This window comes from Lepidochelys olivacea (assembly GCF_965140295.1).
Source record: "Lepidochelys olivacea isolate rLepOli2 genome assembly, chromosome: 1".
In the NCBI taxonomy this organism is placed as follows: domain Eukaryota; kingdom Metazoa; phylum Chordata; order Testudines; family Cheloniidae; genus Lepidochelys; species Lepidochelys olivacea.
In genome coordinates this window covers 328077007-328101182 of record NC_140411.1, presented here as the reverse complement: position 1 = coordinate 328101182, position 24176 = coordinate 328077007, and the positions used below count along the sequence as shown (strand labels likewise).

The 24176-nt window shown below is 43.2% G+C and overlaps 1 protein-coding gene across 3 annotated transcripts in view; it reads left to right on the top strand.

The window, feature by feature from the left end:
• Nucleotides 1-24176, top strand: part of KMT2E (lysine methyltransferase 2E (inactive)) — a 117520-nt gene that overhangs the window by 31667 nt on the left and 61677 nt on the right. For all 3 annotated transcript variants that reach the window (XM_084644324.1, XM_084644322.1, XM_084644323.1), the window contains exons 3-7: nucleotides 851-965; nucleotides 2344-2573; nucleotides 7303-7383; nucleotides 11449-11507; nucleotides 23212-23384. In XM_084644324.1, the coding sequence (XP_084500450.1) occupies nucleotides 851-965; nucleotides 2344-2573; nucleotides 7303-7383; nucleotides 11449-11507; nucleotides 23212-23384 (658 nt within the window). The remainder of the gene's footprint in view (nucleotides 1-850; nucleotides 966-2343; nucleotides 2574-7302; nucleotides 7384-11448; nucleotides 11508-23211; nucleotides 23385-24176) is intronic.

Sequence of the window (24176 nt, the reverse complement as noted above, 5' to 3'; positions counted from 1 at the left end):
TAAGTTACTGCCAATATGTAATAAGGTCAGAATTAACTTGTTGGGCAATTCCATAAGTAGGGCCAAAAAATCTAGCTCTCATACTTGTGTGTCTATAAATATTATAAAACTTCTAGGAAAAAGCAATCAAATATCCTGTTACTATTTCTTTTCACACTTTCCCTCTTTCTACATTCTTTTCTCGTTTTTTGCAATTTTTTCTTCAGTAATATCACCTTTTAATTTTTCTTCCAATTTTGTTTTGAATATCAAGCGCCTTATTTTTTTTATTTACTCTGTGCATGTTCTTTCCTTCCCAGTCAAAAACTGTTGTGGAACCTGATTGGCACCACAGATCTCTATAGGAGGTTATTGGCACTGCACTGATGTTCTCACTAGATGTCATTGTGGAACTTCATTAAGTTGCGGGTAGTGATACGAATATATTGATAGACTTCTGTAGTTTCATATGTATTGTCCCTTGTTGCTTCTATCGTTATTAATGATGCTAATGTGCCTCTTCTTGCAGTCACTTTATACGATTATGTGGTATTGTACAGCCTTTTCTAATGATAAACCAAGTTTTATGCTCAGGGTGTCTGAACTGCTGCAGAATTTACTTGCAGCTAATGCCTATAACAAGATCTCATATGTCAAAGATCCATTTGAGCTATATGTCTCATGTTCTAGAAACTTCTTTCTTGGTGATATGTATTTTATGCTTCCTTTGGGGCCACTTCTTATGAAAATGGGTCTTTTTACTTTCTAACAGGAACAAAATGTAAATACTTGTTTATAAAATGAAAAAAATACAAGTAAAAGCAAATACATATGAAATATTGTATGTAATGGTGTACATCTTGCTTTTCAGACCAGAATCTGTAGAAGCTAGCCCTGTGGTAGTTGAAAAATCAAACAGTTATCCACACCAGTTATATACCAGCAGTTCTCATCACTCTCACAGTTACATTGGTTTGCCTTATGCGGTAAGTTTAAAAGCTTAGAGTATTTGTGTGAGGTTCCAACTTTTTTAATCAAATAGTTTTGAGGCATATTTAAAGTTCCTTATTGTGTGTGGACAGGGGAAGAACGGGGTTACTTAAAAGCCAGATATACAAAAAGACAAGCATACTTTTTAGAGTTCTGTTTAATGCTCTTTTACTGTTTGTAATGCTTGGAATCTTAAAAACTTTCCATTCCGGTTTTGTTCTTTTCTATTGAATAAACATTGCTTTGCTCAAATGAGCTTCTGAGTGGATGTATATAGAGCAGGGATGGGCAAACTTTTTGGCCTGAGGACCATATCGGGGTTGCAAAATTGTATGGAGGGCCAGGTAGGAAAGGTTTGCCTCCCCAAACAGCCTGGCCCCCGCCCTCTTCTGCTTCCCGCCCCGACTGCCCCCTCAGAACCCCTGACCCATCCAACCCCCTGCTCCTTGTCCCCTGACCGCCCCCTCCTGGGACCCCCCAATCCCTTAAGCCCCCCCCCCGACCCCATCTCCATCCAACCCCCCTGTTCCCCGTCCCCTGACTGCCCCAACCCCTATCCACACCCCTGCCCCCTGACAGGCCCCCACCCCCCCGGGACTCCCACACCTATCCAATCACCCCCTGTCCCCTGACCGCTCCTCCCCAGAACCTCTGCCCCATCGAACTGCTCCCTGCCCCCTTACCAAGCCGCTCAGAGCAGCAGGAGCTCGCAGCCCCGCCGCCTGGCCGGAGCCTGCCATGCTGCCCGCCAGGAATGGTGGGCCAGAGCGCGCTAGCGTGGCAAGCTGAGGCTGTAGGGGAGTGGGGACAGCAGGGGAGGGACTGGGGATTGGTTAGCCTCTCCGGCTGGGAGCTCAGGAGCTGGGTATGACGGTCCTGTGAGCCGGATATGGCCCGTAGGCTATAGTTTGACCACCTCTGATATAGAGCCTATATCGGCAATGTTCAATACTGCTGCTGATGCAGTAGTAGTAAAATCTAGCTTTTGCAACTAGTGCTTCCGGAGTGATTTGATATTGGTATATAAACAGACATTTATTTTTCAAGCTGCTTTATCTCCCTTTTCTTGTTTGTGTAAAGTTAAATGTGGATTTAGATATCTAGGCACCTGCATAACTGGTCTTAGTTTAAAAAGTTTGATGGGAGCTGCTGGAATCACAGCATTTTTGAAGTGTGTAGGGCATTATGTAGGTGTTTAAACGTGAATTTAGGAGCATAACTTTGGGCTTCTGTTTTTGAGTGTTTTCATTCTGGCTATGAATTTAGAAACCTGACTTCCAAACAAAAGTGGGTGTAGGAATCCTTCTGAGGAGTTTGAAAATGAATATTGGTTACATGTCAAGATAACTGTGGGTTTTTCAAAAAATCATCCAGGACCATAACTATGGTGCTCGTCCTCCTCCAACACCTCCAGCATCTCCTCCTCCATCAGTTCTTATCAGCAAGAATGAAGTAGGCATATTTACCACTCCCAATTTTGATGAAACTTCCAGTGCTACTACCATCAGCACATCAGAAGATGGAAGCTATGGAACTGATATTACCAGGTGCATTTGTGGTTTTACCCATGATGATGGATACATGATCTGTTGTGATAAATGCAGGTAAAATATTTTATATGAATTAAAATGTTAATACATACGTACATGTTTTTATTTTTTAATCAAACTGTAGTAGTAAGCAGTTTTTGAAATGGCTAATTACTTTAGATTACATTCAATTTTAGGGTAGGGGAACCGCCATCAAAACAGAGGCTCTTTCAAGTCCATTATAGGCCATGTAACTGTCTTAACCGGCAAAATAGAAGTTCAAGGAAGGAAAGAGTTTCACACTTCGTTCCAGTTTGCTATTTTGTGTCTGGCTGCTCCATTGTAAATATTGAAGAGTCTACTCTTTTGTCAGTAGTGGGACTTTTTTTGCAGGCCATTCACATTACTCATTAAATTCAGTCTAGTCCAGCGTTTCTCAAATGCGGCGACTGTGGCTGCATGCGGCCACGAGGGGCTTTTCATGCATCCACAGCCTCCTGGGCAGCGATGGCGGCAGGGAGAGGTAGCGGTGGGGAAACAAACATACAAATACCACTTTTCACAGAAATGGACTTACTAGCTAGTAAATTTTTTTTTTTTTTAAAAAAAAGGCAACCCAAAAAGTAAAAGAAACAACCACAGAAGACAAGAATCTGCAAAGCACTTTATTTGTTCCGATTTTGTTTAGGTCCAGTAAAGAATAGAGACAACTGTATATTATTTTTATTATTGAGTCTGAAATAAAAATCTACTTAAATTATGATTTGGACATGTATATATGTGCATATTTATTTGTTTTTCCTAAGATCAATGAAGTAGTTAGGAAAAATTGTCAGAGCAGCCATCAGCAAGAGTTGGTGGCCTCACTCTGAGGCCACCAAAATATTTCTTGAGACCCCTGGTCTAGTCCTTTTGGAAGGCATACTTTCATGTTCTGGGTAGTGTGTTTATAATATCTCATGCAAAATATTAGCACACTAGTTTTAGTGTACAGTATTTAGGTTGATAAAATAAACATTTCTGTTAACAGTGAATATTACGTGTAACACTTGACAAGGGAATGTTTTAAGAACAATTTAAAAAAAACATGTTGTGTTATAAGGACATTGCTATCAAGCCCTGCTGAGATGGACTAATGAATTTACTAAAAATTATTCTCTGCTGCAACATTCACTTAATTTCAGTGCAATGTCTTACTCTCTGGCGGTTCTAATAACACTTATGCTTCTTATATTTTTAAAGTGCTGAAGGAGGAGCATTTTGTAGAGGACAAATATGGCTGCGGGAGCAGTGCGAATGAAGAAACAGCTACTGGGATGGAAATGCAGAGGGATCAGATCAGTGGAATGTAAAATAAGTAGTCAGGTAGTGGGAGTGGGGTAGGGTGGTAGTTCAGAGAAATCAATTTATGTGTTGTTTTCAGGATAGCACAAGCCATATAGAAAATGACTTTGGAAATGTGCCTCTTCTTTGAGTAGATACAGCCGTGTATTCCACTTAGATGTGTGCGTGCTCAGCACAATGGAGCTGGAGAACTTTGCATAGCAGTACCCATAGAGGGGCAGCACTAGTGCATTGTGGCCATGCCTGCTCCCTTGGATATATGAGGCATCGCTGCCCAGGTCCCCTCTGTTACTTCTTACCACCTGTGGCTGGAGTCAGAGCTCTGTGTGGTTTTCATCTCAGTCCCTCTATTTATTGACTTTTCTAGTTGGATATAGTTAATTAGTACCCTTAGTATAGTCTTAGTTAGATTTAGTATGTGTTAGCTGTAATTTAAGTATTTCCTTGGTGATACCCTCACCAGGGTTTAAACATAGTCTGTCATGTGGGGTAGTGATCCCCAGCAGTGATCACAATGTGGTGCTTGCTGTGCCTAAGTGAAGCCTACATCAAGAAGCGGTGTTCGATTTGCAGATCATTCAGAGAAAAGACTCCGTGAATGGTTATTGTGATGGTGTATCTTAGGAGGAAAAGAATCCAAATCTTCCTGTATCTGGATGACTCGTTACTGAGGGGCAGGTACAGAGAGGAAGCTCTTTCTCATATCGACACTGTACTGTGCTTGCTTGACCATCTGGTTCTTATCCTAAACACTGGGAAGTCAGCTTTGGTTCCCCCTCAGAAAATTGAGTTCACTGGGCCCTAATAGACTTAACAAGTTCAAGAGCTTTTCTGCTGACTGACTGTTTTCAGGTGATTTACCACATTTTGCCGCAGACTGCAGTCTCAGCCTTCCATGACAGTTCGGATGTGCCTGGGGCTCCTGGGCCACATGTCCACTTGCACACAGGTGGTCCAGTTTGCAAGGTTGCACCTCTTCCCCCTGCAAATGTGGCTCAGGATGGTTTATCATCCAACTCTTCACCCCTTGGACAGATTCGTCTGCCTTCCCAACTGTTCATGGGCTCCTTGCAGTGGTGGACATGGTCTAGAGAACATTTGCCAGTGTGTTCCCTTCATCTGGCCTTTGCCAACTAGGTCTGCTGTTGCCGATGCCTCCCTAATGGGTTGGAGAGCACACCTGGGGTCACTGAAAGTTAAGTCTGTGGTCAGAGCAGAAGTCCTCACTGCATATCAACATGGTGGAGCTTCGGGTCATCTACAATTTATGCAGTGCTTTTCTGGACTGTTTCAGGGTCTCAGTGGTTCACATACTTTCTGATAATATCACTGCAATGTATTATGTGAACAAGCCAGGGGGGAAGCACGCTCCAGGATGCTCTGCCAAGAGGCATTCAGGTTGTGGCAGTTTTGCATTGAGGAGAGCATTACGCTGATAGCCAACTGCTTGCCTGGATTCCAGAGTCCTCTCACAGACGGTCTCAGCATGAATTTCTTCCTGAGTCACAAATGGTCTGAAGACAAGTGTCTTCTGGGTCATCTTTGCAAATTGGGGCATTCTGATGATCATCTTGTTTGCTATGAGGGACAACAGGAAATGTCACCTGGTCTGCTCTCAAGGGGGGCCTTAGACTGGGCTCCTGTCCAACTCTTTCTGTCTCAGCTGGCACTTGGCTCTCTTGTACTCTTTTCCCCAATCCCAGTCATCCCACTGGTCAGTCTCAAGATGAAGGCAGATCAGGCCAAGCTCATTCTCATTTCCCCAGTGTGTCTGAGGCAGTGCTGGTTCTCTGACATATGCTGTCAGTTCAACCTCCTGTGCCCTTTACTGTCCATCCCAAACTGCTCACACAGAATCATGGTCACACATTGCATCCCGTTCTCAGCTCCCTGCATCTCATGGTGTCGGTACTTTGTGGCTAAATGAGGAGAAAAGAGCAGTGTTTGGTGGCTGTTTAGCAGATCCTACTCAAAAGTAGAAAGATCTCTATCAGAATGGCCTTGTCAGTGAAATGGAAGCTGTTTTTGGTGTGGTCATTGGCCCATGGAATTCAGCCAACACTGGCTTCTGTCCAGGACATCTTGGAGTACCTGCTATGCTTTCAGGTTGTCGGGGCTTGTGTTTAACTCATTGAAAGCGCATCTAGCAGCGATACTGTTTCATTCCCCTCTTCAGGGAAGATTGGTAGTCTTCAATAACATGGTAGCAAGATTCTTAAAAGGACTACTTTTGTCTCCATTCTCCAGTCTGAGAGCTTGTTCTTCTGTGGAAGTTAGTGTGGTACTAATGGCTTTAATAGGACCTACTTTCAAGCCTGTGGAATCTTGTCTGTTTCTGCTTTTGTGGCTGAAAACTGCATTCCTAGTAGCAATAATATCCAGCAGAAGATTGTGAGTTGCAGACTCTAATGGCAGGGCCTCCTTATCCACAGTTCTCTATGGGCAAAGTGACTTTAGACAAAAATTTTGGACGTGGTTGTGAAGTGGTTTCTCAGTTTTATTTTAACCAGGCTGTGTATTTACCCATATTCTCTCATAAGTGACATTCATCTCCGGAGCAACAGCGTCTCCATACATTAGATGATAGGCGATGTCTGGCCTTCTTTCTGGACAGGACTAAACCATTTCGTGCTTTGCCTTGCCTCGCCTCTTTATATCATATGCAGATTGTATGAAGGATCAAGCAGTCCTTTCACAGACTGTCTCAAAATGAATAACATCCTGTATCAAAACTGTATATGAAATAGCTTCAGCTATGCCTCCTCAGCAGGTGCGAGCTCATTCTATGAGAGCTAAAACAACATCAGTAGTGTTCCTCAGTGACATCTTAATACTGGACATTTTCAGGGCTGCTAAATGGTTATCCATCCATCCATACATTTATGAACCATTATTCCTTTACTGCATCTTTCAAGGCGGATGCAAGTTTTGGTAGGGCAGTCCTGCAATCCTTCTTTAGGTAGACTTGGAGCCCTCCTTCCCAGGGTGGGTACTGCTTGTGAGTCACCTAAGTGGAATACATGGCTGCATCTGTTCAAAGAAGAAACAGTCACTTCCTGTAACTGTGGTTCTTTGAGATGTGATGTAGACATGTATTCCATGACTCACTCTCCATCTGCATTGTAGTTTAGTTTTTGGGCATTCTGTGTGAAGGAACCTGGCAGGAGGGCAACTGGGGCAGCGCCGCCTCATATAGCCAGGGGAGAGGCTGTGGACACAAGGCATGAGTGTCGACCCTCTATGGATATGGCTAGGCAAAATTCTCCAGCTCCAATGGGCTGGTTGCGCACACACCTAAGTGGAATACATGTCTGCATCACATCTTGAAGAATCACTGTTACATTAAGTAACCGTTTCTTTTGACCAAACATGTCCAGTGTGCCTTGGTCACTAAAGATGTGTCAGTCTTAAATGCATTAATTTCAGAAGACTATACATGTGGAATCTTTATTTTTTTCAGTGTTTGGCAGCACATTGACTGCATGGGGATCGACAGGCAGCATATTCCTGATATATATCTGTGTGAACGTTGTCAACCTAGGTGAGTAGCAAATGGCTAATAATGGTGTGTGCGTACAATTTTAAACTCTTAACTAAAATATTTAGAGACTATAACATGAATAAAAGTTGCCTTTTAAATATGTTAATTTTATTGAAAGTGAGTTGATCACAAAGTAGCAAGCAGGTTTCTGTGTTATAAAGAAGCATACCACATGTGTTAACAATTAAAATTCTTGAAGTATTAAGCAGAAAACTTGAAAGAGAATTGCGTCTGTTGCTAGGTCATCTGGAAGTAAAACAACTAATTAGACACCTCATCCATTGTTATTTCTTTGGCTCAGTCTTCACTACAGAGAATGGAGTAGGAAAATACCTTCTCTTTTCAGGTAATAAAGATCAGAAATTGTCAAACTGAAGTTTTAAGAGGAGATGCTGGAAAAGCTGATAAATCAAGGGGCAACAAGTCACTAGGACTAGATGGCATAAACCTAACAATGGGTAACAAATATGAAATTGTATTAGTTAGTTGGAAGATAGCGAATGTTAGAACTACCATTACTGAGGGTGATCCAGGAGTATAGCAGGAGCCTACCTGCTACGATTCTGGATCTGTTAGCTGTTGTGGTTCTCCCACCACGGTTTGGCTGCTAAGGTGATTTAGCCCTCCAGTCAAGTCATGAGCCCTTTCTAGGTATCGAGTGCAAACAACAGAAAGTATCAGAGGGGTAGCTGTGTTAGTCTGAATCTGTAAAAGCGGCAAAGGAGTCCTGTGGCACCTTATAGACTAAGACGTATTGGAGCATAAGCTTTTGTGGGTGAATACCCTCTTCTTCGGATGCATGTAGTGGAAATTTCCAGAGGCAGGTATAAATACACAAGCAAGAGTCAGGCTAGGGATAAGGAGGTTAGTTCAATCAGGGAGGATTAGGCCCTCTTCTAGCAGTTGAGGTGTGAACACCAAGGAAGGAGAAACAGCTTTTGTAGTTGGCTAGCCATGCACAGTCTTTGTTTAATCCTGAGCTGATGGTGTCAAATTTGCAAATGAACTGAAGCTCAGCAGTTTCTCTTTGAAGTCTGGTCATGAAGTTTTTTTGAAGCAGGATGGCTACCTTTAAATCTGCTATTGTGTGTCCAGGGAGATTGAAGTGTTCTCCTATAGGTTTTTGTACATTGCCACTCCTAATATCTGATTTGTGTCCATTTATCCTTTTATGTTGGGACTGTCCAGTTTGGGCGATGTACATAGCAGAGGGGCAATGTACAAAAACCTATAGGAGAACACTTCAATCTCCCTGGACACACAATAGCAGATTTAAAGGTAGCCATCCTGCTTCAAAAAAACTTCATGACCAGACTTCAAAGAGAAACTGCTGAGCTTCAGTTCATTTGCAAATTTGACACCATCAGCTCAGGATTAAACAAAGACTGTGAATGGCTCGCCAACTACAAAAGCAGTTTCTCTTTCCTTGGTGTTCACACCTCAACTGCCAGAAGAAGGCCTCATCCTCCCTGATTGAACTAACCTCCTTATCCCTAACCTGATTCTTGCTTGCGTATTTATACCTGCCTCTGGAAATTTCCACTACATGCATCCAACGAAGTGGGTATTCACCCACGAAAGCTTATGCTCCAATACCTCTGTTAGTCTGTAAGGTGCCACAGGACTCTTTGCCAACAACAGAAAGTGTCCTTTACCCCCATCTTAAGCTGAGCAGTATGGCAAGTATTCATGGCACAGGTACAGCTGACCAACCTTCTTTAAGGGCCAGCTCACCCTGTGACATGGGAATTAAAGAACAATGAGTCCTATTTCAGTTCAAGTATGTTGGTTGAGGGAATAATGAAAGAAATGTGCTATGATACGTACAAACCTGCACAGCTTTTGTAAAAAGTAAATCATGTCACCCCAAAATGGTGGATAAGAGGAGGAGATATGATAAATCTAATTTATTTGGACTTGCAAAAGGTTTTTCAAAGTCCTCACAAAAGGCTTTGAAGGGAGTGGGGGAAGAAATCAGGCTTTTTTTCTTCTTGCTATATGAAATAGTACTGAGGCTTTTTCATTTTTTAAAGGAGGGGACAGGGTTTGTGCCTGTATGTGGGATATGGGTTTTTGTTGTGTTTTTAATTTTTTTTATTACATTGGTAATTCAGTTCCTTTCCAGGCTGGAAGGGCTAGATTCACAAGGGGAATTTAGGTGTTGCAATGGTTAGCATTAGAGCACTTAACTTTTTGGTGACCTGCTGTCCAGTTGAATTTACAAACCCAAGTTACACACCCATATTCCTTATATAATGCCTAGGGAGAGTTAGGTGCCTAAGAAGGGGATTCACAAAAGCCATTATGCTGAGCGGAGAGCTGCCTAAGTTAGCAGTAGGAAATGCAGAGGAGAGGGTTAAGTAGGGACTTGAACCAGGTCTCTCACTTCCAGATGAGTGCCCTAACCTCTGGGTTATGGGTTATTCCGGGCTGGGGATCTCAGTCTCTCCTGTTGGAACTGTTCCACTGTGAATAAATAATTTAAATATTAATTGGGCCAGAGAGAAAATGAGTGACTCTATAGCTCAGTGGTTAGGGCCCTCATGTGGGAGTTGGGAAACCCAGGTTCCAGTCCCCTTTCTCCAGTGAGTGTTCAAGTATTTTCTATAAAGAGGAACAACTTCAGCAGGCATATTGAGAGCTTCACCACAGAATACCCCTTAGCCAAGTGGTTAGGGCAGTCAACTAGGAGGTGGGAGACTTGGGTTCAAATCCCTGCTCCACATCAGGTAGAGTAGGGATTTGAACCTGGGTTTCATATATCCTGGGTGAATACTGTAACCACTGGGCTATTGCAGGGCACCAGCACCATTTCTGTCTTGTGTTTGGGTTGGGCTTGCTCTGAGTTTGCCTTGCGGATTGGGCCGTTAAGGTAAGATAGGCAAGGGAACACCAAGTTTGTGAATACCACTAGAGCATAGGCATGAATTAAGCATTGAGCTGCTGAGTGGTGCCAGGACTTAGGCTGCTTTGTGCAGGCCCAGCTGCTGAAGTTTAAGCATCTTGAGGACTTTATTGGTGGTAACGTATCCACCTAGGACTTTAAGCTCCTACAGGGTTAGGTAGCAGCTGAGCAGTGGTTTTGTGAATGCCATTGGCATCTAAATGTTGGATGTAGGTACCCAAGTCCTTTGTGAATGTAGCCTGAAGTGTCCATGGTAACTGGAGAACTAGGGAGCTGTATCACAAAAGTCAAGGTGATAAAAACAGAACAATTGAGATTGGGAGGAAATTTTTGAGACAGCCAAAACTGTTTTGTTAACACCTATTCAACTTTCATGACTGACTAAACTTATGAATAAAGTATGTCTTAAAAACTCAACACCTCCACCCCATCAGATAAATGGTAGAGCTTATAATGAACATACAGTTAGACCCGGTGGTTCTTCAGCAAAACCATGGAAAACCAGATTTGGCATTTCTGAAATGTTTAAGAATTTTTGCTTCCTTTTTATCTTGAACTCTTTTGACCCCCTTTACATCCTAATTTCTTCAAGTTTCTTTTGAGGGATCTTGTCAAAAGCCTTTTGAAAGACTAAATAAATTATGTCAAGTGGTTCTGCTTTCTCCACTATTTTACTGACATGTTCAAAGAATTCTGGTTAGTGAGACATGATTTTCCATTGCCAGAACTGCTGATTGAACCCAATCACATCATGATCTTTCTGGTGTTTTAGTTATTCCATTTTTAATAGTTGTTTTGACCAATTTCCCATTTAAAGATGCAAGGCTTATTGGTCTGTAATTCCATGGATCAACTTAGAACCTCTTTTAAATATGGATACAACATTTGCTACCTTCTCAAGTGAGTTAGATGAGAGTGGCACTTTTGGATACTATTATGCACAGATCGTATTGTTGCATAATGGAACAGTGAACCAACTTCACTTTTATGCATTACAAGCATCCACCTACTGACCATTGCAGAATAAATAATAAGTGTGTATACTGGTTACTGTAATTGTCTAAGTGTCTAAGGTTTGGCTGCATTTCATACCTAGGTTCAACCACTTAGAAATGTTCTGATGTGTTGACTAAACTGCTCTGAAAATTTTTTTTATGCAGAAGTTTAGATAAAGAAAGAGCAGTGCTGCTGCAGCGAAGAAAAAGGGAAAATATGTCAGGTGGGTAATACGAAAATTTAATAAACTTATTAAAATATGTCATATATACTGAATGTTTCAATGAACAGTAAAGACCCTGAGAATATTTTCATAGTTCTCCAATTTGCAGCCTTGCAGGTGCTTTGAAACTAACATTCTTGCATATAAAATCTGGAATCGAATGAAATATTTTAACCGTATTTTATCTTATCAAACAAAGCACATCTTGATTTTATATATGTACTAGTCAGTTATGAAACTCTGTAAGAAACGAGTTTCTTCTTTGAGGGATGGTCTGCATGCACACCATCCGCCTGAGTTCGGAGATTTTTAGTAAGCGGTGTCCTCTGGCCTGCATGTGCACAGCTGTTCTCCTTGTGCTCCAAACTGAGAGTATAAGAGGCAGTGTGGACTGACACCTCTCCAATTCCTTTTTACTAGTGCATGGTCTCATTCAATCTTCTGTGTCCACAGCTTCGCCTATTGTTGCTTCTAATTAGTATTTTAGAATTTCACTCTTAGATTTATAACTTTTAGTACTTAGGAAAGTGTAGCTTTAGTTCTCTCCCCACCATGGGGAAGTTCTCCCCTGAGGGCAAGGACTATGCCTACAGTCCCAGGGTTTAAGAATTGAATTTCTTGCCCCTGCTCCTTTCCAGCAAGTGACAAACACTAACACTGCCTTTAGTGCCTTGGTAATGCTCACTTCTCCACTGAGTGCAGCATCTGCTGCTACTCCCCTCCCTGACTGTGTGAGGGTTGAGAGCTCAGACTCAGTGGGGAAAAAAACAGCCAATGGAAAAAGCCATTAGACCCCAGTTGGATCACGACATCGGCCTCAGTCAAGAGGTAGCACCCCTGTGAGTGTGACCTCAGGAGCTGAGGCTGCAACTTCCAAGCTTAAAGAGTCCAAGGCTTCTCATGACAGTAAGTGACACTCAAGCACAGAGACAGATCCTACTCTAAATCTGTCCTGAAGAGAAAAGATCCCTTTCCAACCCTTCCCAAGTCAGACAAGTCCTCACACATGGTCCTAAGGACTTAAGTCTTCGTAAACCTCCCCAGCAGGAAAATGCAACGTGCAGGAGTAAGGACCCATCGGTTCCAATCTTTGATCAAGTGTATAAACCAGAAAAAAGACCTCCACTGACATTATCTTTAACATCCAGATGAGACTGTGCTGGTACCAACAAGGTCCCAGAGGGATTTGACATCTGCTGCAACCAGGGAAGTGTCTGATCTGACTGCTGTTACCACCAGATCACTGTACATCACAGGGTGGTCTGAGACGTACATCTTCCCAAGGGATGTTTTTGCTCTCCTGTACCTTCAATCCCCTCTTCTTTCGGGTCCATTCTTATTTAGAGACATTATACCAGAGCAGCAGTTCTCAACCCGTGGGCCGCATGCAGCCCAATTGGAACACAGCTGCGGCCCAGCTCAGCTGTGTGCTAAAGGCTGGCCCACAAAGTGAGGTCCGGGTTCTTGGCTGCCCAGCACGAGGGGGGTCTAGGCTGCCCGGCCAACCCCATAAGGTCCGGGGTTGGGGCAGCTGGTGGGCCCTGCAAGCTCTGGGGGGCCGCTGCCCTGCCACCTGGCCCCTGCGACCCAGGTAACACACTGTGGGCCGCATAGTCGGCCCACAATTATAAATAAGTTGAGAACCACTGCACCAGAGTAAGATAGTCTTCCATCTGCAGAACTGAGTACCCATACATTGGTACTAATGGTTCCACTGGTCATTTGAGAACCAACCTTCTCATTGGATGAGTTGGAGGCCCCAGATGAGCCTCTATTCCTGCATGAGGAGCAAGCCTGGATGGAAGCTCCAGGAGATTGGGATTCTGTTGTCCACCCAGGTATGACTTTCCAAGGGACCGATGGTTCCCAATGCAATGGGGTCTGCCCCAACTAGTTGACCTCTTCTACTGGCATTAGTGGGATCCTTAATCTAGACACCACAGATTCATGCATGAACCTCTTCTGCCCTCTCCTAGCTGACACCAACAGGTTCTGTTGAGTATGAGGAGGAGGAAGTGGAGCCACATCTGTCAGCTATTTTATCATCTTCTCCCAATCAGGCGGTCACCCCATCTTTGCTATCTCTGCCTGATGATCACAGGCAGTATCAGGAGCTCTTACTTTGAGTGGTGCCTGAGTTCTGTATCCAGCTTGAAGAGATTCAAGAGTCTCAACATAAACCGTTGGACATATTAGAACCCTTGTGTTCCTGGTCAATGAGGCCATTATAGACCCAGACAGAGTAGCGTGGCACACTTTTTCACCGCCTATGGTCCCACCTCAAAGATGGCTGAGAAGCACTATTTCGTTTTACCTACAGGTGTTTTTGATCTGACATCCCAGCACCAAACTCTCTGGTGGTACAAGCAGCCACTGACAGGTCCAGGCTGCAACAGCCCCAACATATAACACCTTTGAACAAAGGTGCCTCAACCTCGTATGGAGAAAAGCTTTCTCCTACACAAGTCTTCAATTCAGAATTGCTAATTACGAGGGCCTCTTAGGAAAATATAATTTCATCAATTATGTGAAGTTCTTAGAATTCAAAGACAGAGTCTGTTAGGATAGAATCTAATTTCAGAACTTAATTGATTAGGGTAAATCTCTAGCCAAAACATCTCTTCAGGCTGTAGATGCTGCTGATACTGCTTCCAGAGCGATGGCTATTGTGGCTATGAGGAGACGATCCTGATTTGCAGTCCACAAATTTTCCTGGAGCGGTACAAAGTACCATTGAAGACCTGTCCTCTGATTCAGTTAACTATTTTAATGAAAAGACTGATCAGTTTCTTCATTCTCTTAAAGGCTTGAAAACCTTTATCTTTGAGTATCTATACATCTGCCCCAAAGAGAGAGCATCACAAACAGAGGTACAGAAAAAGACTACCCATCAACTGTTTTGTCATCAGTGCCACCGTGAAAATGACAGAGGGTACAGAGACTGAGGTATGTAGTTTCCTCAACATCGGTTGATACACTGCACCCCAAGCCACAGCCGAAGGTTTTCTTTTGACAGGATTTTTGAGATCCGCGTTCCTGAATTGATGCCTTACTCTTCTACCTCCCAGATTTTTGGTGACCACATTTCCTGCTTTGCCTGCAATTGAGGGGCAATAACAGACAAGTGAGTGCTGAAAATTATTTACTCTGGCTATTTGATCGAGTTTTTTTTTTTTTTACCTCTTACCACAAACCCCCTTCCCAGCCCCTTTTCACGGACTAATCTCATAAGGAAATCCTACATCAAGAGGTGCACCTCTTGCCACTTCAACATCAGAGGAGGGGATTTTTCTCCCATATTTCCTAGTCCCCAGAAAGAACGGAGGATGGAGACTGATTCTTGACCTATGCCAATTAAATGTATTTAATCAAAAAATTAAAATTCTGTATGGTCACACTGGACCATATGGACATGCACCTATCCTACGGAAGGTTCTTCAGGTTCTTCCTTACGCAAGATCATTACCAATTCAGAATCCTCCCATTTGAGCTAGATATGGTACCCAGGGTCTTTTACAGAAATCTTTTTCAGTGGTTGCAGCTTGAGTGAGAAGAAACAGCTTTTACTGTTTTTCCATACCTTGATGACTGGCTCCTGATGGGCAGATCCATCAGGGAAGTCCAGTTGGTGACCATATTCCTACTCTGCCTATTGTCTTCCTTGGGAATCTGTGTCAGCCACAAAAAAATCCACTTTCACTCCCACAAGCACTAGAGATTTTGTAGGTGTGACCTTGGACTCAACTGCAGCAAGAGCCTATCTCCCGATGGAGAGATTCTACACCCCGATTGATTTGATAAAGCAGGTCACCCTCAGACTTCGGACTACAGTCAGGGTTTGCTTTTCCCTTTTAGGCCATATGGCCTCATGCATCTAGTTACACCATTTGCTAGGCTCCATCTCTGTTGCCTATAAGCCTGGCTTCAGTCTGTCTACTCATCAGACAAAGACAACATCAGTGCCAGAGTAACAGGTTACAATCAGTGTTACAGTCTCTCTTGCAAACCCAGAAAAGGTTCAGGTTGGAGTTCCTTCTCTCACACTGACACCCAAAGTGAGCATCATTACAGATGCTTCCCTCTTAGTTTGGGGAGCCCATATGGTTAATCACGAGGAACTTGGATCCCTCTGGAGGCCAGAATGCATCTCAATTTACTGGAATTAAGAACAGTGTATTCCGCATGCAATACATTCCTTCCACTCATCCAGTCCCAATATTTCCAGATAATGTTGGACAATATGACTACTATCTTCTCGATAAACACAGAATGAGATCCCTTTCCCTGTGTGTAGAGACAGTCCACCTCTGGAATTGGTGTAACAGTAACCACATAACTCTCTCAGCAGCATGCCTTCCAAGTGCACAGAAATCCCTAGCAAACAGTCTCAGCAGGCATTTTTCCACAGACCACAAATGGGAGTTTTACAACTCTGTCCTGAACAAGATCTTCACCCATTGGGGAATGCTGCCTTGAGACCTCCTCACTTCACAGGCTAACTAGAAACTCCCCCTTGTACTGCTCCAGAGCAGCTCTGGGCTGAGGCTCAAAGGATGATGGATTCTGCTACCCTGGACAGGACATCTCAAATATGCCTTCCCTCTCATCTCGCTAATATCACAAGTCTTCCGAAAGATTTGTCACAACAAGGCTCAGTTCATCCTTATAGTGCCCAGCTGACCAAGAAAGTTCTGATTCTTGGATTGCCTCAGGATTTCAACCCATCCGCCTATCAACATCCAATCATTTCAGGATCTACTAATGCAATGCAATGCAATGCTACAACCAGGCATCCCAGATTAGGATCTCTACAATTCAAGGCCTGGTATTTGGATACCATGTCACAGCAATCAGCACCTTTCATCCAGCAGTTGAGGGACACACCTTCTTTACTAATCCAATGACAACCTGATTCCTGAAGAGACTTATTAGAACATTCCCACCAATGGTGAAACCAACACCACAATGGGATCTCAATCTGGTCCTTTCAGTTATCACCAGGCCTCCCTTCAAACTGTTAGCTGCCTGTTCTGTGTCCCATCTCCTGATGAAAGTTGCCTTCCTTGTTGCCATCACATCAGCCAGACGGGAGAATGAATTGGGAGTGCTCATGGCAGATCAGTCATATATCATTTTTCAAAAATTTTTGGAGTTTTTCACATGAATCAAACCATCCACTTAATAGTATTTTTGTTTGCAAAATCTCATGCTTCTGATGAGGAGAGAAGACTTCACTCCCTAAATGTCTGATGGGGCTGGTTTTCTAGCTACAAAGAATGAAAACGATTAGACACCTAGGCTATGTATTGCCCTGGCAGAATGATCAGTGGGTCAACCACTATTTGTGCAAAGACTCGCTAATTGGATCTTGGGCTGCATCATAATCTGTTACCAACTAGCATGTATGTTCGTCTCCCCTGCCCCTCCCAGAGAGGATGAGAGCCCATTTCGCCAGAGCAAAAGCAACCACTGTGGCATCTCTGCAAGACATACCCTTAATAGATAGCCTCCCTACATCTATCTGGAGTTCCATCCACAGCTTTACAAAACTTTATGCATTGGTCTAATCTTCTTCTACAGATACAGTTGTGGGGTGGCACCATTACAGATATGCATACCAAATGCATCCTCTCACCCTCCCTTCTTCCAATTGACTGCTACTTACTGATCTCCCACATGTGCAATACACATAGGGACCATCACTCAAGGAAGAAATGGAGGTTACTTACCTGTAACTGAAGGTTGTTCGAGATGTGTGGTCCCTATATGTATTCCGTTACCCATCCTATGTCGCCTCTGCTGTGGATCATGACAGGATTCATGATCAGAAAAGGAACTGGAGAGGCATCGGTTCCATGCTGTCGCTTATACCCTCCATTCAGAGCACAAGGAGAACAACTGTCTGTATGTGCACGACCATGTGAACAGTCATCTGAGATTTTTGCCCTAGCAGTATCCGTAGGGTCGGCAGTGGCGTCGTCTGGAGCGCCACGCTCATGCACTGCTGGTCCTATGCCCTCTCAGTTCCTTATTACCGCCCATCAGTTGGTCAGAGTGTCTTATCTTGCCTTGCAAGCGTGTTAGCAGTGTTAGCCCATTGACTGTCTTCTTTGTATATAGTTCTCAGATAGTTGAGTGTTTAGGTATTAGTTTAGTAGTTAGAGTCCTGGCTGGGACTTTGCCCTGGGATGGGGCATGTCCTGTTCCCTAGGCTTCAAACCGTATTCCTCATGCAACAGGCCAGTGCCTATTAGTGACACCCACAGCAGCTGTTTGAAGTGCTAGGGAGCATCCCATATAAAGGAGAAGTGCAGGATTTGTAAGAACTTTCGTCCCAGAATCCAGAAAGAGCAGGATATCCACCTGAAAGCCCTTCTCATGGAGGTGCACTTCATCTGGAGTCGGACCCTTCCCATTCGGACTCTGCACCCAGCACCTTGGCGTCAGTGCGGAGTGCTCTGCTGGCACTGGGTTCCTCCCGGCACCGTTGCCCTTTGCCAGCGCCCAAAAAGTGGCGAAAGGAAAGAAGCTCCCCGGCGCTGTCCAAGGAAGGGAAGGGGGCTCTGGACAGAGGACCTAGTTAAGGCCACATGCCCACTCTGGAGCTACAACAGGGTGCCACTACGTTTGGACCCCTAACCCTACCAGGGATTCGACTCCTGGGAGCGGCAGGGGACCCTAGTTCCTTCTGGGGCGTTCGATGCCCAAGGCTGCCCAGGTGGCTAAGGGACTGCCAGTGCTGCATTCGCCACACCCGCTGCAGGATGGGGTTAAGGCCATGTAACCCAAGCCAGCCATTTGGCCATCCCAAAGGGTGGTGGAGCACCACCGGTCCCCAGAACACTGACGTATTTCCCAGTCCCCGCAACCTCAGTCACCAGCCAAACAACCCAGGTCTCCGGCATCACGCTCACGATCTCCTTCTACGAGGCATGGGACAGTGGAATCGAGGCATCGGTCTCCGTATTCTGGTACTGACCAGGATCTCACCAGAGATCTCCCTGGTGCAGGTCCCTATTGCCTAGACGAGCTCTGAGGCATCGGTTCCCACCGGTGTGGGACCGCTCACCATCATGGCACCTGTCTCCGTTGTCCCGGTACTGCTTTGTGGAAAGGCACCATTTCCCACTCCACCTTGGTTCCCGGAAGGGAACTGGTTTGCATTGGAACCGGAGTTCAGCCCTTTGCCAAGGAAGCATAAATCTCCAGCGGTGCTGGAGACTGGCAAGGCACTTGCGGTGGCTGCATGGCAGCAGGGCCAGTGGCCTGCTCAATGGCCTTGTTGGAGCCTTGGAGTGGATATGCCTGTGATGCTGTTACCGTACTCCCACCACTCCTCCCTGTTTGGACAAACCACCGCTGGCACCAGGCTCAGAGCCTGGTGCGGAATCTGACACGGGGGTAGCACAACAGGTGCCGACGCCTAGGGAGCCATCCCCAGAAGCATGGAGCAGTTGATCGCTAAGTTAGGTCAGACTTTTGCCTAGAGGCAAATCATTAGGTGTACATCAAGCCTCAAAGAGGGCATCAAACTTGTATGCATAACCATCAGACCCTTTTTTCACAACAATGTCTGCAGGAGCGCCATATCTGAGAGAGAAGTTCTTTGGATCACATTAGCTGATCATATTTTTGTTTTTACCTTTCATTTGTTTGATGGTCATGTTGTATTTGTTTTAGGACTGTTTTTTTTTTTTTTGATAGTGTAAAAATGTAGTTTTAATCTGGTGTTTTGTGAATTGGATAATTCAATATGTCTCAAAAGACTTCCTGCTTCTAAAAGGAGCTTCAAGTAAACTGAAAAGATGTTCTGTCTGGACACTTGTGAGTGTTACACTTGGTCTTTCTTGGTAAGTATCATGGTTTGTCTGGATGCGCTATCTAATCAAAGATGTCACTTCAGCTATCTGGTCTTGGAAGTAGAGTTTGAGAAATCACCTGGCTGTCCCTGAAAAAAGAATCAGTATTACCAATGGAGGAATCTTGTGTGAATTCTCCAGGTTTCATTCTTTGGGAGTCAAAATTTCCTTTAATGCACCATTCCAAAGAATCTTGAAAATGAAGCCAGGTTCCATAGTTGGGAACTGAATAGGTCAGAGCAGTCCTACATATGTTATAGATTCAAGAGCTGAGGGAGTGCTTCCATGAAGGAGAGCAGAGTTTCTGCTTGTGTTCAGGGTAGACACTAATATTAAGGTAGTTCCTTCCCGCAGCGTGATGGGTTTTGTCCTTTGATTTATCGATTACATGGGCTCCACTATATGGAATTTAGCATTCACTTATTTCCAGGAGTGCCTTGGACTAACATTTACTATGTAACTGTCTAATTATTTGCCACTCATTGTAATTTTTGTTTGCAAAAAATGTGTGTTCTTTCTGTATGGTTTACTGATGCCAGTTTAGACAACAGTTCCAAGAGGTGCAACTAGATTAAGAAAATTTCATTTACCTAATGTATAGGCAACTGTCAATCTATTGGATCAAGGTGTACACATAAAAGGTCTAGTCAGATGCCTGATGAATCCACTTATGGCTGACAAGCCCAGTTGGAGAGCGACACAGCTTGTTGCAAGTTTCACAGATCCATATGTTGTCTGGGTTGGCATTCAGGATTACAGCAAGCTTTCTTCTTTCTCCCTTTGCTTCCATCTTCTGGATCAAAGATGCTTCATGTTGAGCTGTACCCAGTTCCAGATGTTTCCTCCAAATGGAAGGGGATTCTGCACACTCCTCCTAGCGTTCTACATTGATATTGAATGATTTCGTATAATTTTTGTACATATTGTGGTACCACCATAAAGGGCGATCCCACTTTCTAGAGCTGTCTTGAACCTCGCTGTACAAAATATTCTTGGGGATATGGTCTTCTCCCATTCTCCTGACATGACCAAGCCATCACAACCTCCTATTCTTGATGATAGTTTCTAGGTGTGTCAATCCTGTGTGCTCCTGCACTCTGTATTTGGTATTTTATCTTCCCACTTTATTTCCAGAGTCTTACACAGGCATCTCATGTGAAAGCTGTTCAGGCTACTGATGTGCCTAGCATATGTAGTCCATGTTTCTGAACCATAGTCGGGATAACAGCAGTCAAGTCTTATAGATTCACATCTTCACCTTAATTTGCTGTTGTTCCATTCTGTATTAGCCTGAAATTCTAAGCTGCTTTTCCAATTGTTAGTCAGTTCAGTCTGAAGGTCAAGATTTGTGCTGATCATAGACTCCAACTAGCAAAAGCTGTTGACAGTGCCAAGAGATTTACCCTTCAGGGTAATAATAGCAGGCATTGGTTCTTCCACCTGTGGTACATGATCACAGTCTTCTTGAAACTGATGGTCAACCTGAAGTTCTTGCATGACGCAAAAAATCAAGATCTTCTAATGTATAAATAAATAATGGGTGACAGGGGATGGATCACTTGATGATTACCTGTTCTGTTCATTCCATCTGAAGCACCTGGCATTGGTCACTGTTGGAAGACAGGATACTGGGCTAGGTTGACCTTTGGTCTGACCCAGTATGGCCGTTCTTATAACTAAGAACCTATTTATTAAATAAACTGTCAATTCGATATCTTACGTTTATATTATACACAAAAATCTATATTAAAAGAACATTAAGGTTGCCGAGTCAAGCACTCAGAAAGTTTAAGAAATGCCTGTGCAACCTTAATTCACGCACTTCTACATGTGTGCTTTGACAGACGTCATTAAAGACTGAAATCTGGCCTGCCTTCGATCACTCATTACATTTGAAAGCAATATTGCATGATCTTCGGCCATGGTGCAAGGATGGACAAAAACACCCCAGCACACTGTGTTCTCAGACTCTCCATCGATGCATGAAGGAGTACATGTCCTGACCCTACCTGGTGCACCCTGCAGGACCACTCCAGAGACTTGTGGATTCGCAGGATTAAGTCAGCTCTGGGAACTTTTTACCGGGCATTGTGTAGTGACGCCATCCACCACGGTTACTTTGACTGACAGTCCTCAGTAGACCATACGTTTTAATTGTTTAATTACATGATCACATAGTATTATTTCTTCAGGATCCCTGCCTCATTAAGTGTACATGATGGATGTTCTCCATGAATGACCTTTAATTCAATATTTTGTTATATCATTGTTCAGTGTGTGGCCCAGTGCCTTGTTTACTGCACACTATTCTAACATTGCTCTGAAAATTGAATTACTGATTTTTCTCATGGACTTTTCTGTGGTGCTCATCACTGTAGTATCTTAAGTGCGTCTGAGATACTACGTTTTTCACAGCATCCTTGTGAGATGAGTAGGTATTATCTCAGTTTTAAAAATGGGGAACTGAGGCTCCAAGATTAAGGATAAAAGTATCCATTAGTTTTGTATGCTCATTTTGAGACACCTAAAACATGATTTTTCAGATAACTTAGCATTATATAGGTTTCAGAGTAGCAGCCGTGGTAGTCTGTATCCACAAAAAGAAAAGGAGGACTTGTGGCACCTTAGAGACTAACAAATTTATTTGAGCATAAGCTTTCATGAGCTACAGCTCACTTCGTCGGATGCATCAGCTGTAGCTCACGAAAGCTTATGCTCAAATTTGTTAGTCTCTTAGGTGCCACACGTCCTCCTTTTCTTTTAGCATTATATAGTATTTAGTATGTTCAAAACACTGTCCCTGTTGACATCAGTTGCAGCTGTGAGTGCCCAGCACTTCTGCAGATCAGGCCCCAGAGTTTCAAGTCAGGCACCCAGAAAATGAGGAACAAACAATTAGTGCCATTCTGTGAAAAGTTTGATATAAGGGACTTGCCTAGCATCCATAGGAACTATGTGGCAGAGGCAGGGATAGAATCCAGTTTTCCAGGGCAACATTGATCTGCTGTAACCACGAGATCATCCTTTTTGTTCTTGCAATCCCCTGCCTTAGTCACTTCATACCCTTCCAGCTTCTACAATAAACGAAGCAGGGGTTCATCAGACAAATCTCCCACACTGCATGACTGTCATTCATCCCCAGAGTAGATCTATCCAGTATGTTGAATAAGGCGGCATCCTGTGGGAAAAATAGCATGTGATTGTATAATTTAAGGTGATGTCATAATGCGTACCATAAGTGAGGGGGACGTGAATTAAGGTTGCACTAGCATTTCTGGAGTGAGTACTTTATTTTGTAACCTTAATAATAATAAATCTAATATTTTTTCCTTTTTTTTTTATTGTGTAATTTCCTAGGTTTTTGGGCTCCCTGACCAATCTCCTTTCCCTTTCGGTCTCCAGCAACTTTCTCCTGCTGGTGACTGCGGGGTCAGGTCATTGGGACTACAAGAGAGAGTGTTCAGGTGCCCAGACCTCACATGGCCTGCAGCAGCGCAGAGTTGCCCTTGGAGGGAAAGTCCTGCTTAGCTGTGATGTGACGCATGCTCATTTCAGACAGAATCTTCAAGGAGTCTAGCTGCTAAACCTTTAAGTCTCTACTGAGCATGTGTGAACTCAGATTTTTTGAAGTCTTTTAACTTGGCTATATTGGGATAGAGTTTTATGGGGACACCAAAAGATTCATTCATGTCATGCCACCTTGCTGAATTCTGCGTGTGGATACTTGCAGCAGCTTATAGGTTGGGACTCCGCTTATCTTAATTTTGGAAACCCAGTATTATAGGTTAAACACTTCCTGAATACCTGATTATTTTTACAGTGTTTGTTTTATTTTGTTTTTATAGATGGGGATACAAGTGCAACAGAAAGTGGTGATGAAGTTCCTGTGGAACTGTATACTGCTTTTCAACACACACCAACTACAATTACTCTAACTGCTACAAGGGTTACTAAGGTTAATGACAAGAAAAGGAAAAAAAGTGGGGAGAAAGAGCAGAACATTGCAAAATGTAAAAAGGTAAGTTAACTTAAACATTTAATTGCTCTTTACTTCTCATAGCTTTCATGTAATGGAATGAATTACTGGTATGTGACATTTTTAACATTTGCCTCGTGTTGCCTGAATTTAGATTAGTATGCAGGATTCATCCATGGAAAGTGATGTATCAGACCTCTTTCTCTCCCCGCCGCCCCCCCCCCCCTTTTTTTTTTTGGTTATCCAGTATTCTTTATGGTGGAATCCCTTTAGAAATGGATTAATATTAATTTTTTTAAATTTATAACACATTTGCATACAATATATACAGGCTTACATGGTGTCCTGTGAGGAGTCTATTTATAAATACATTTGGACATTTTTTGCCTCATGCTATTATCACTAGAATATTTCTCGCTCCATTTTTTTTCTTCCCACTGCTGCTAATAAAGGGCAAATATTTTTATAGTGCTCTTTAGCTATTAAAATTCAGGAATGATTGATTGATGGTGTTGTCAGTTCTACCTGAGATGGCTTGGCATTCCATTCAGTTGAAGTGGCAGTTCTGTAGAAAACTGCTGCCAGAAAGTAACCTTTTCAACACAATTTAGTAAGTGAAGTGTGATTATTCCAAAATTCTTTTTGAAAATTTTTAACCAAGGAAATAACAATGTGTTGTATTTAGAAAATTAAAAAAACAGCTTAAAAGTAACTGTATTGAGGAACCACTACAATAGAATTAATACACTGACATTGTGAAATATGATACCTTGATTTTCTAGATTCATATAAAAATCAAACACTGGATACTAGCAAAATACAGAAATTAAATCA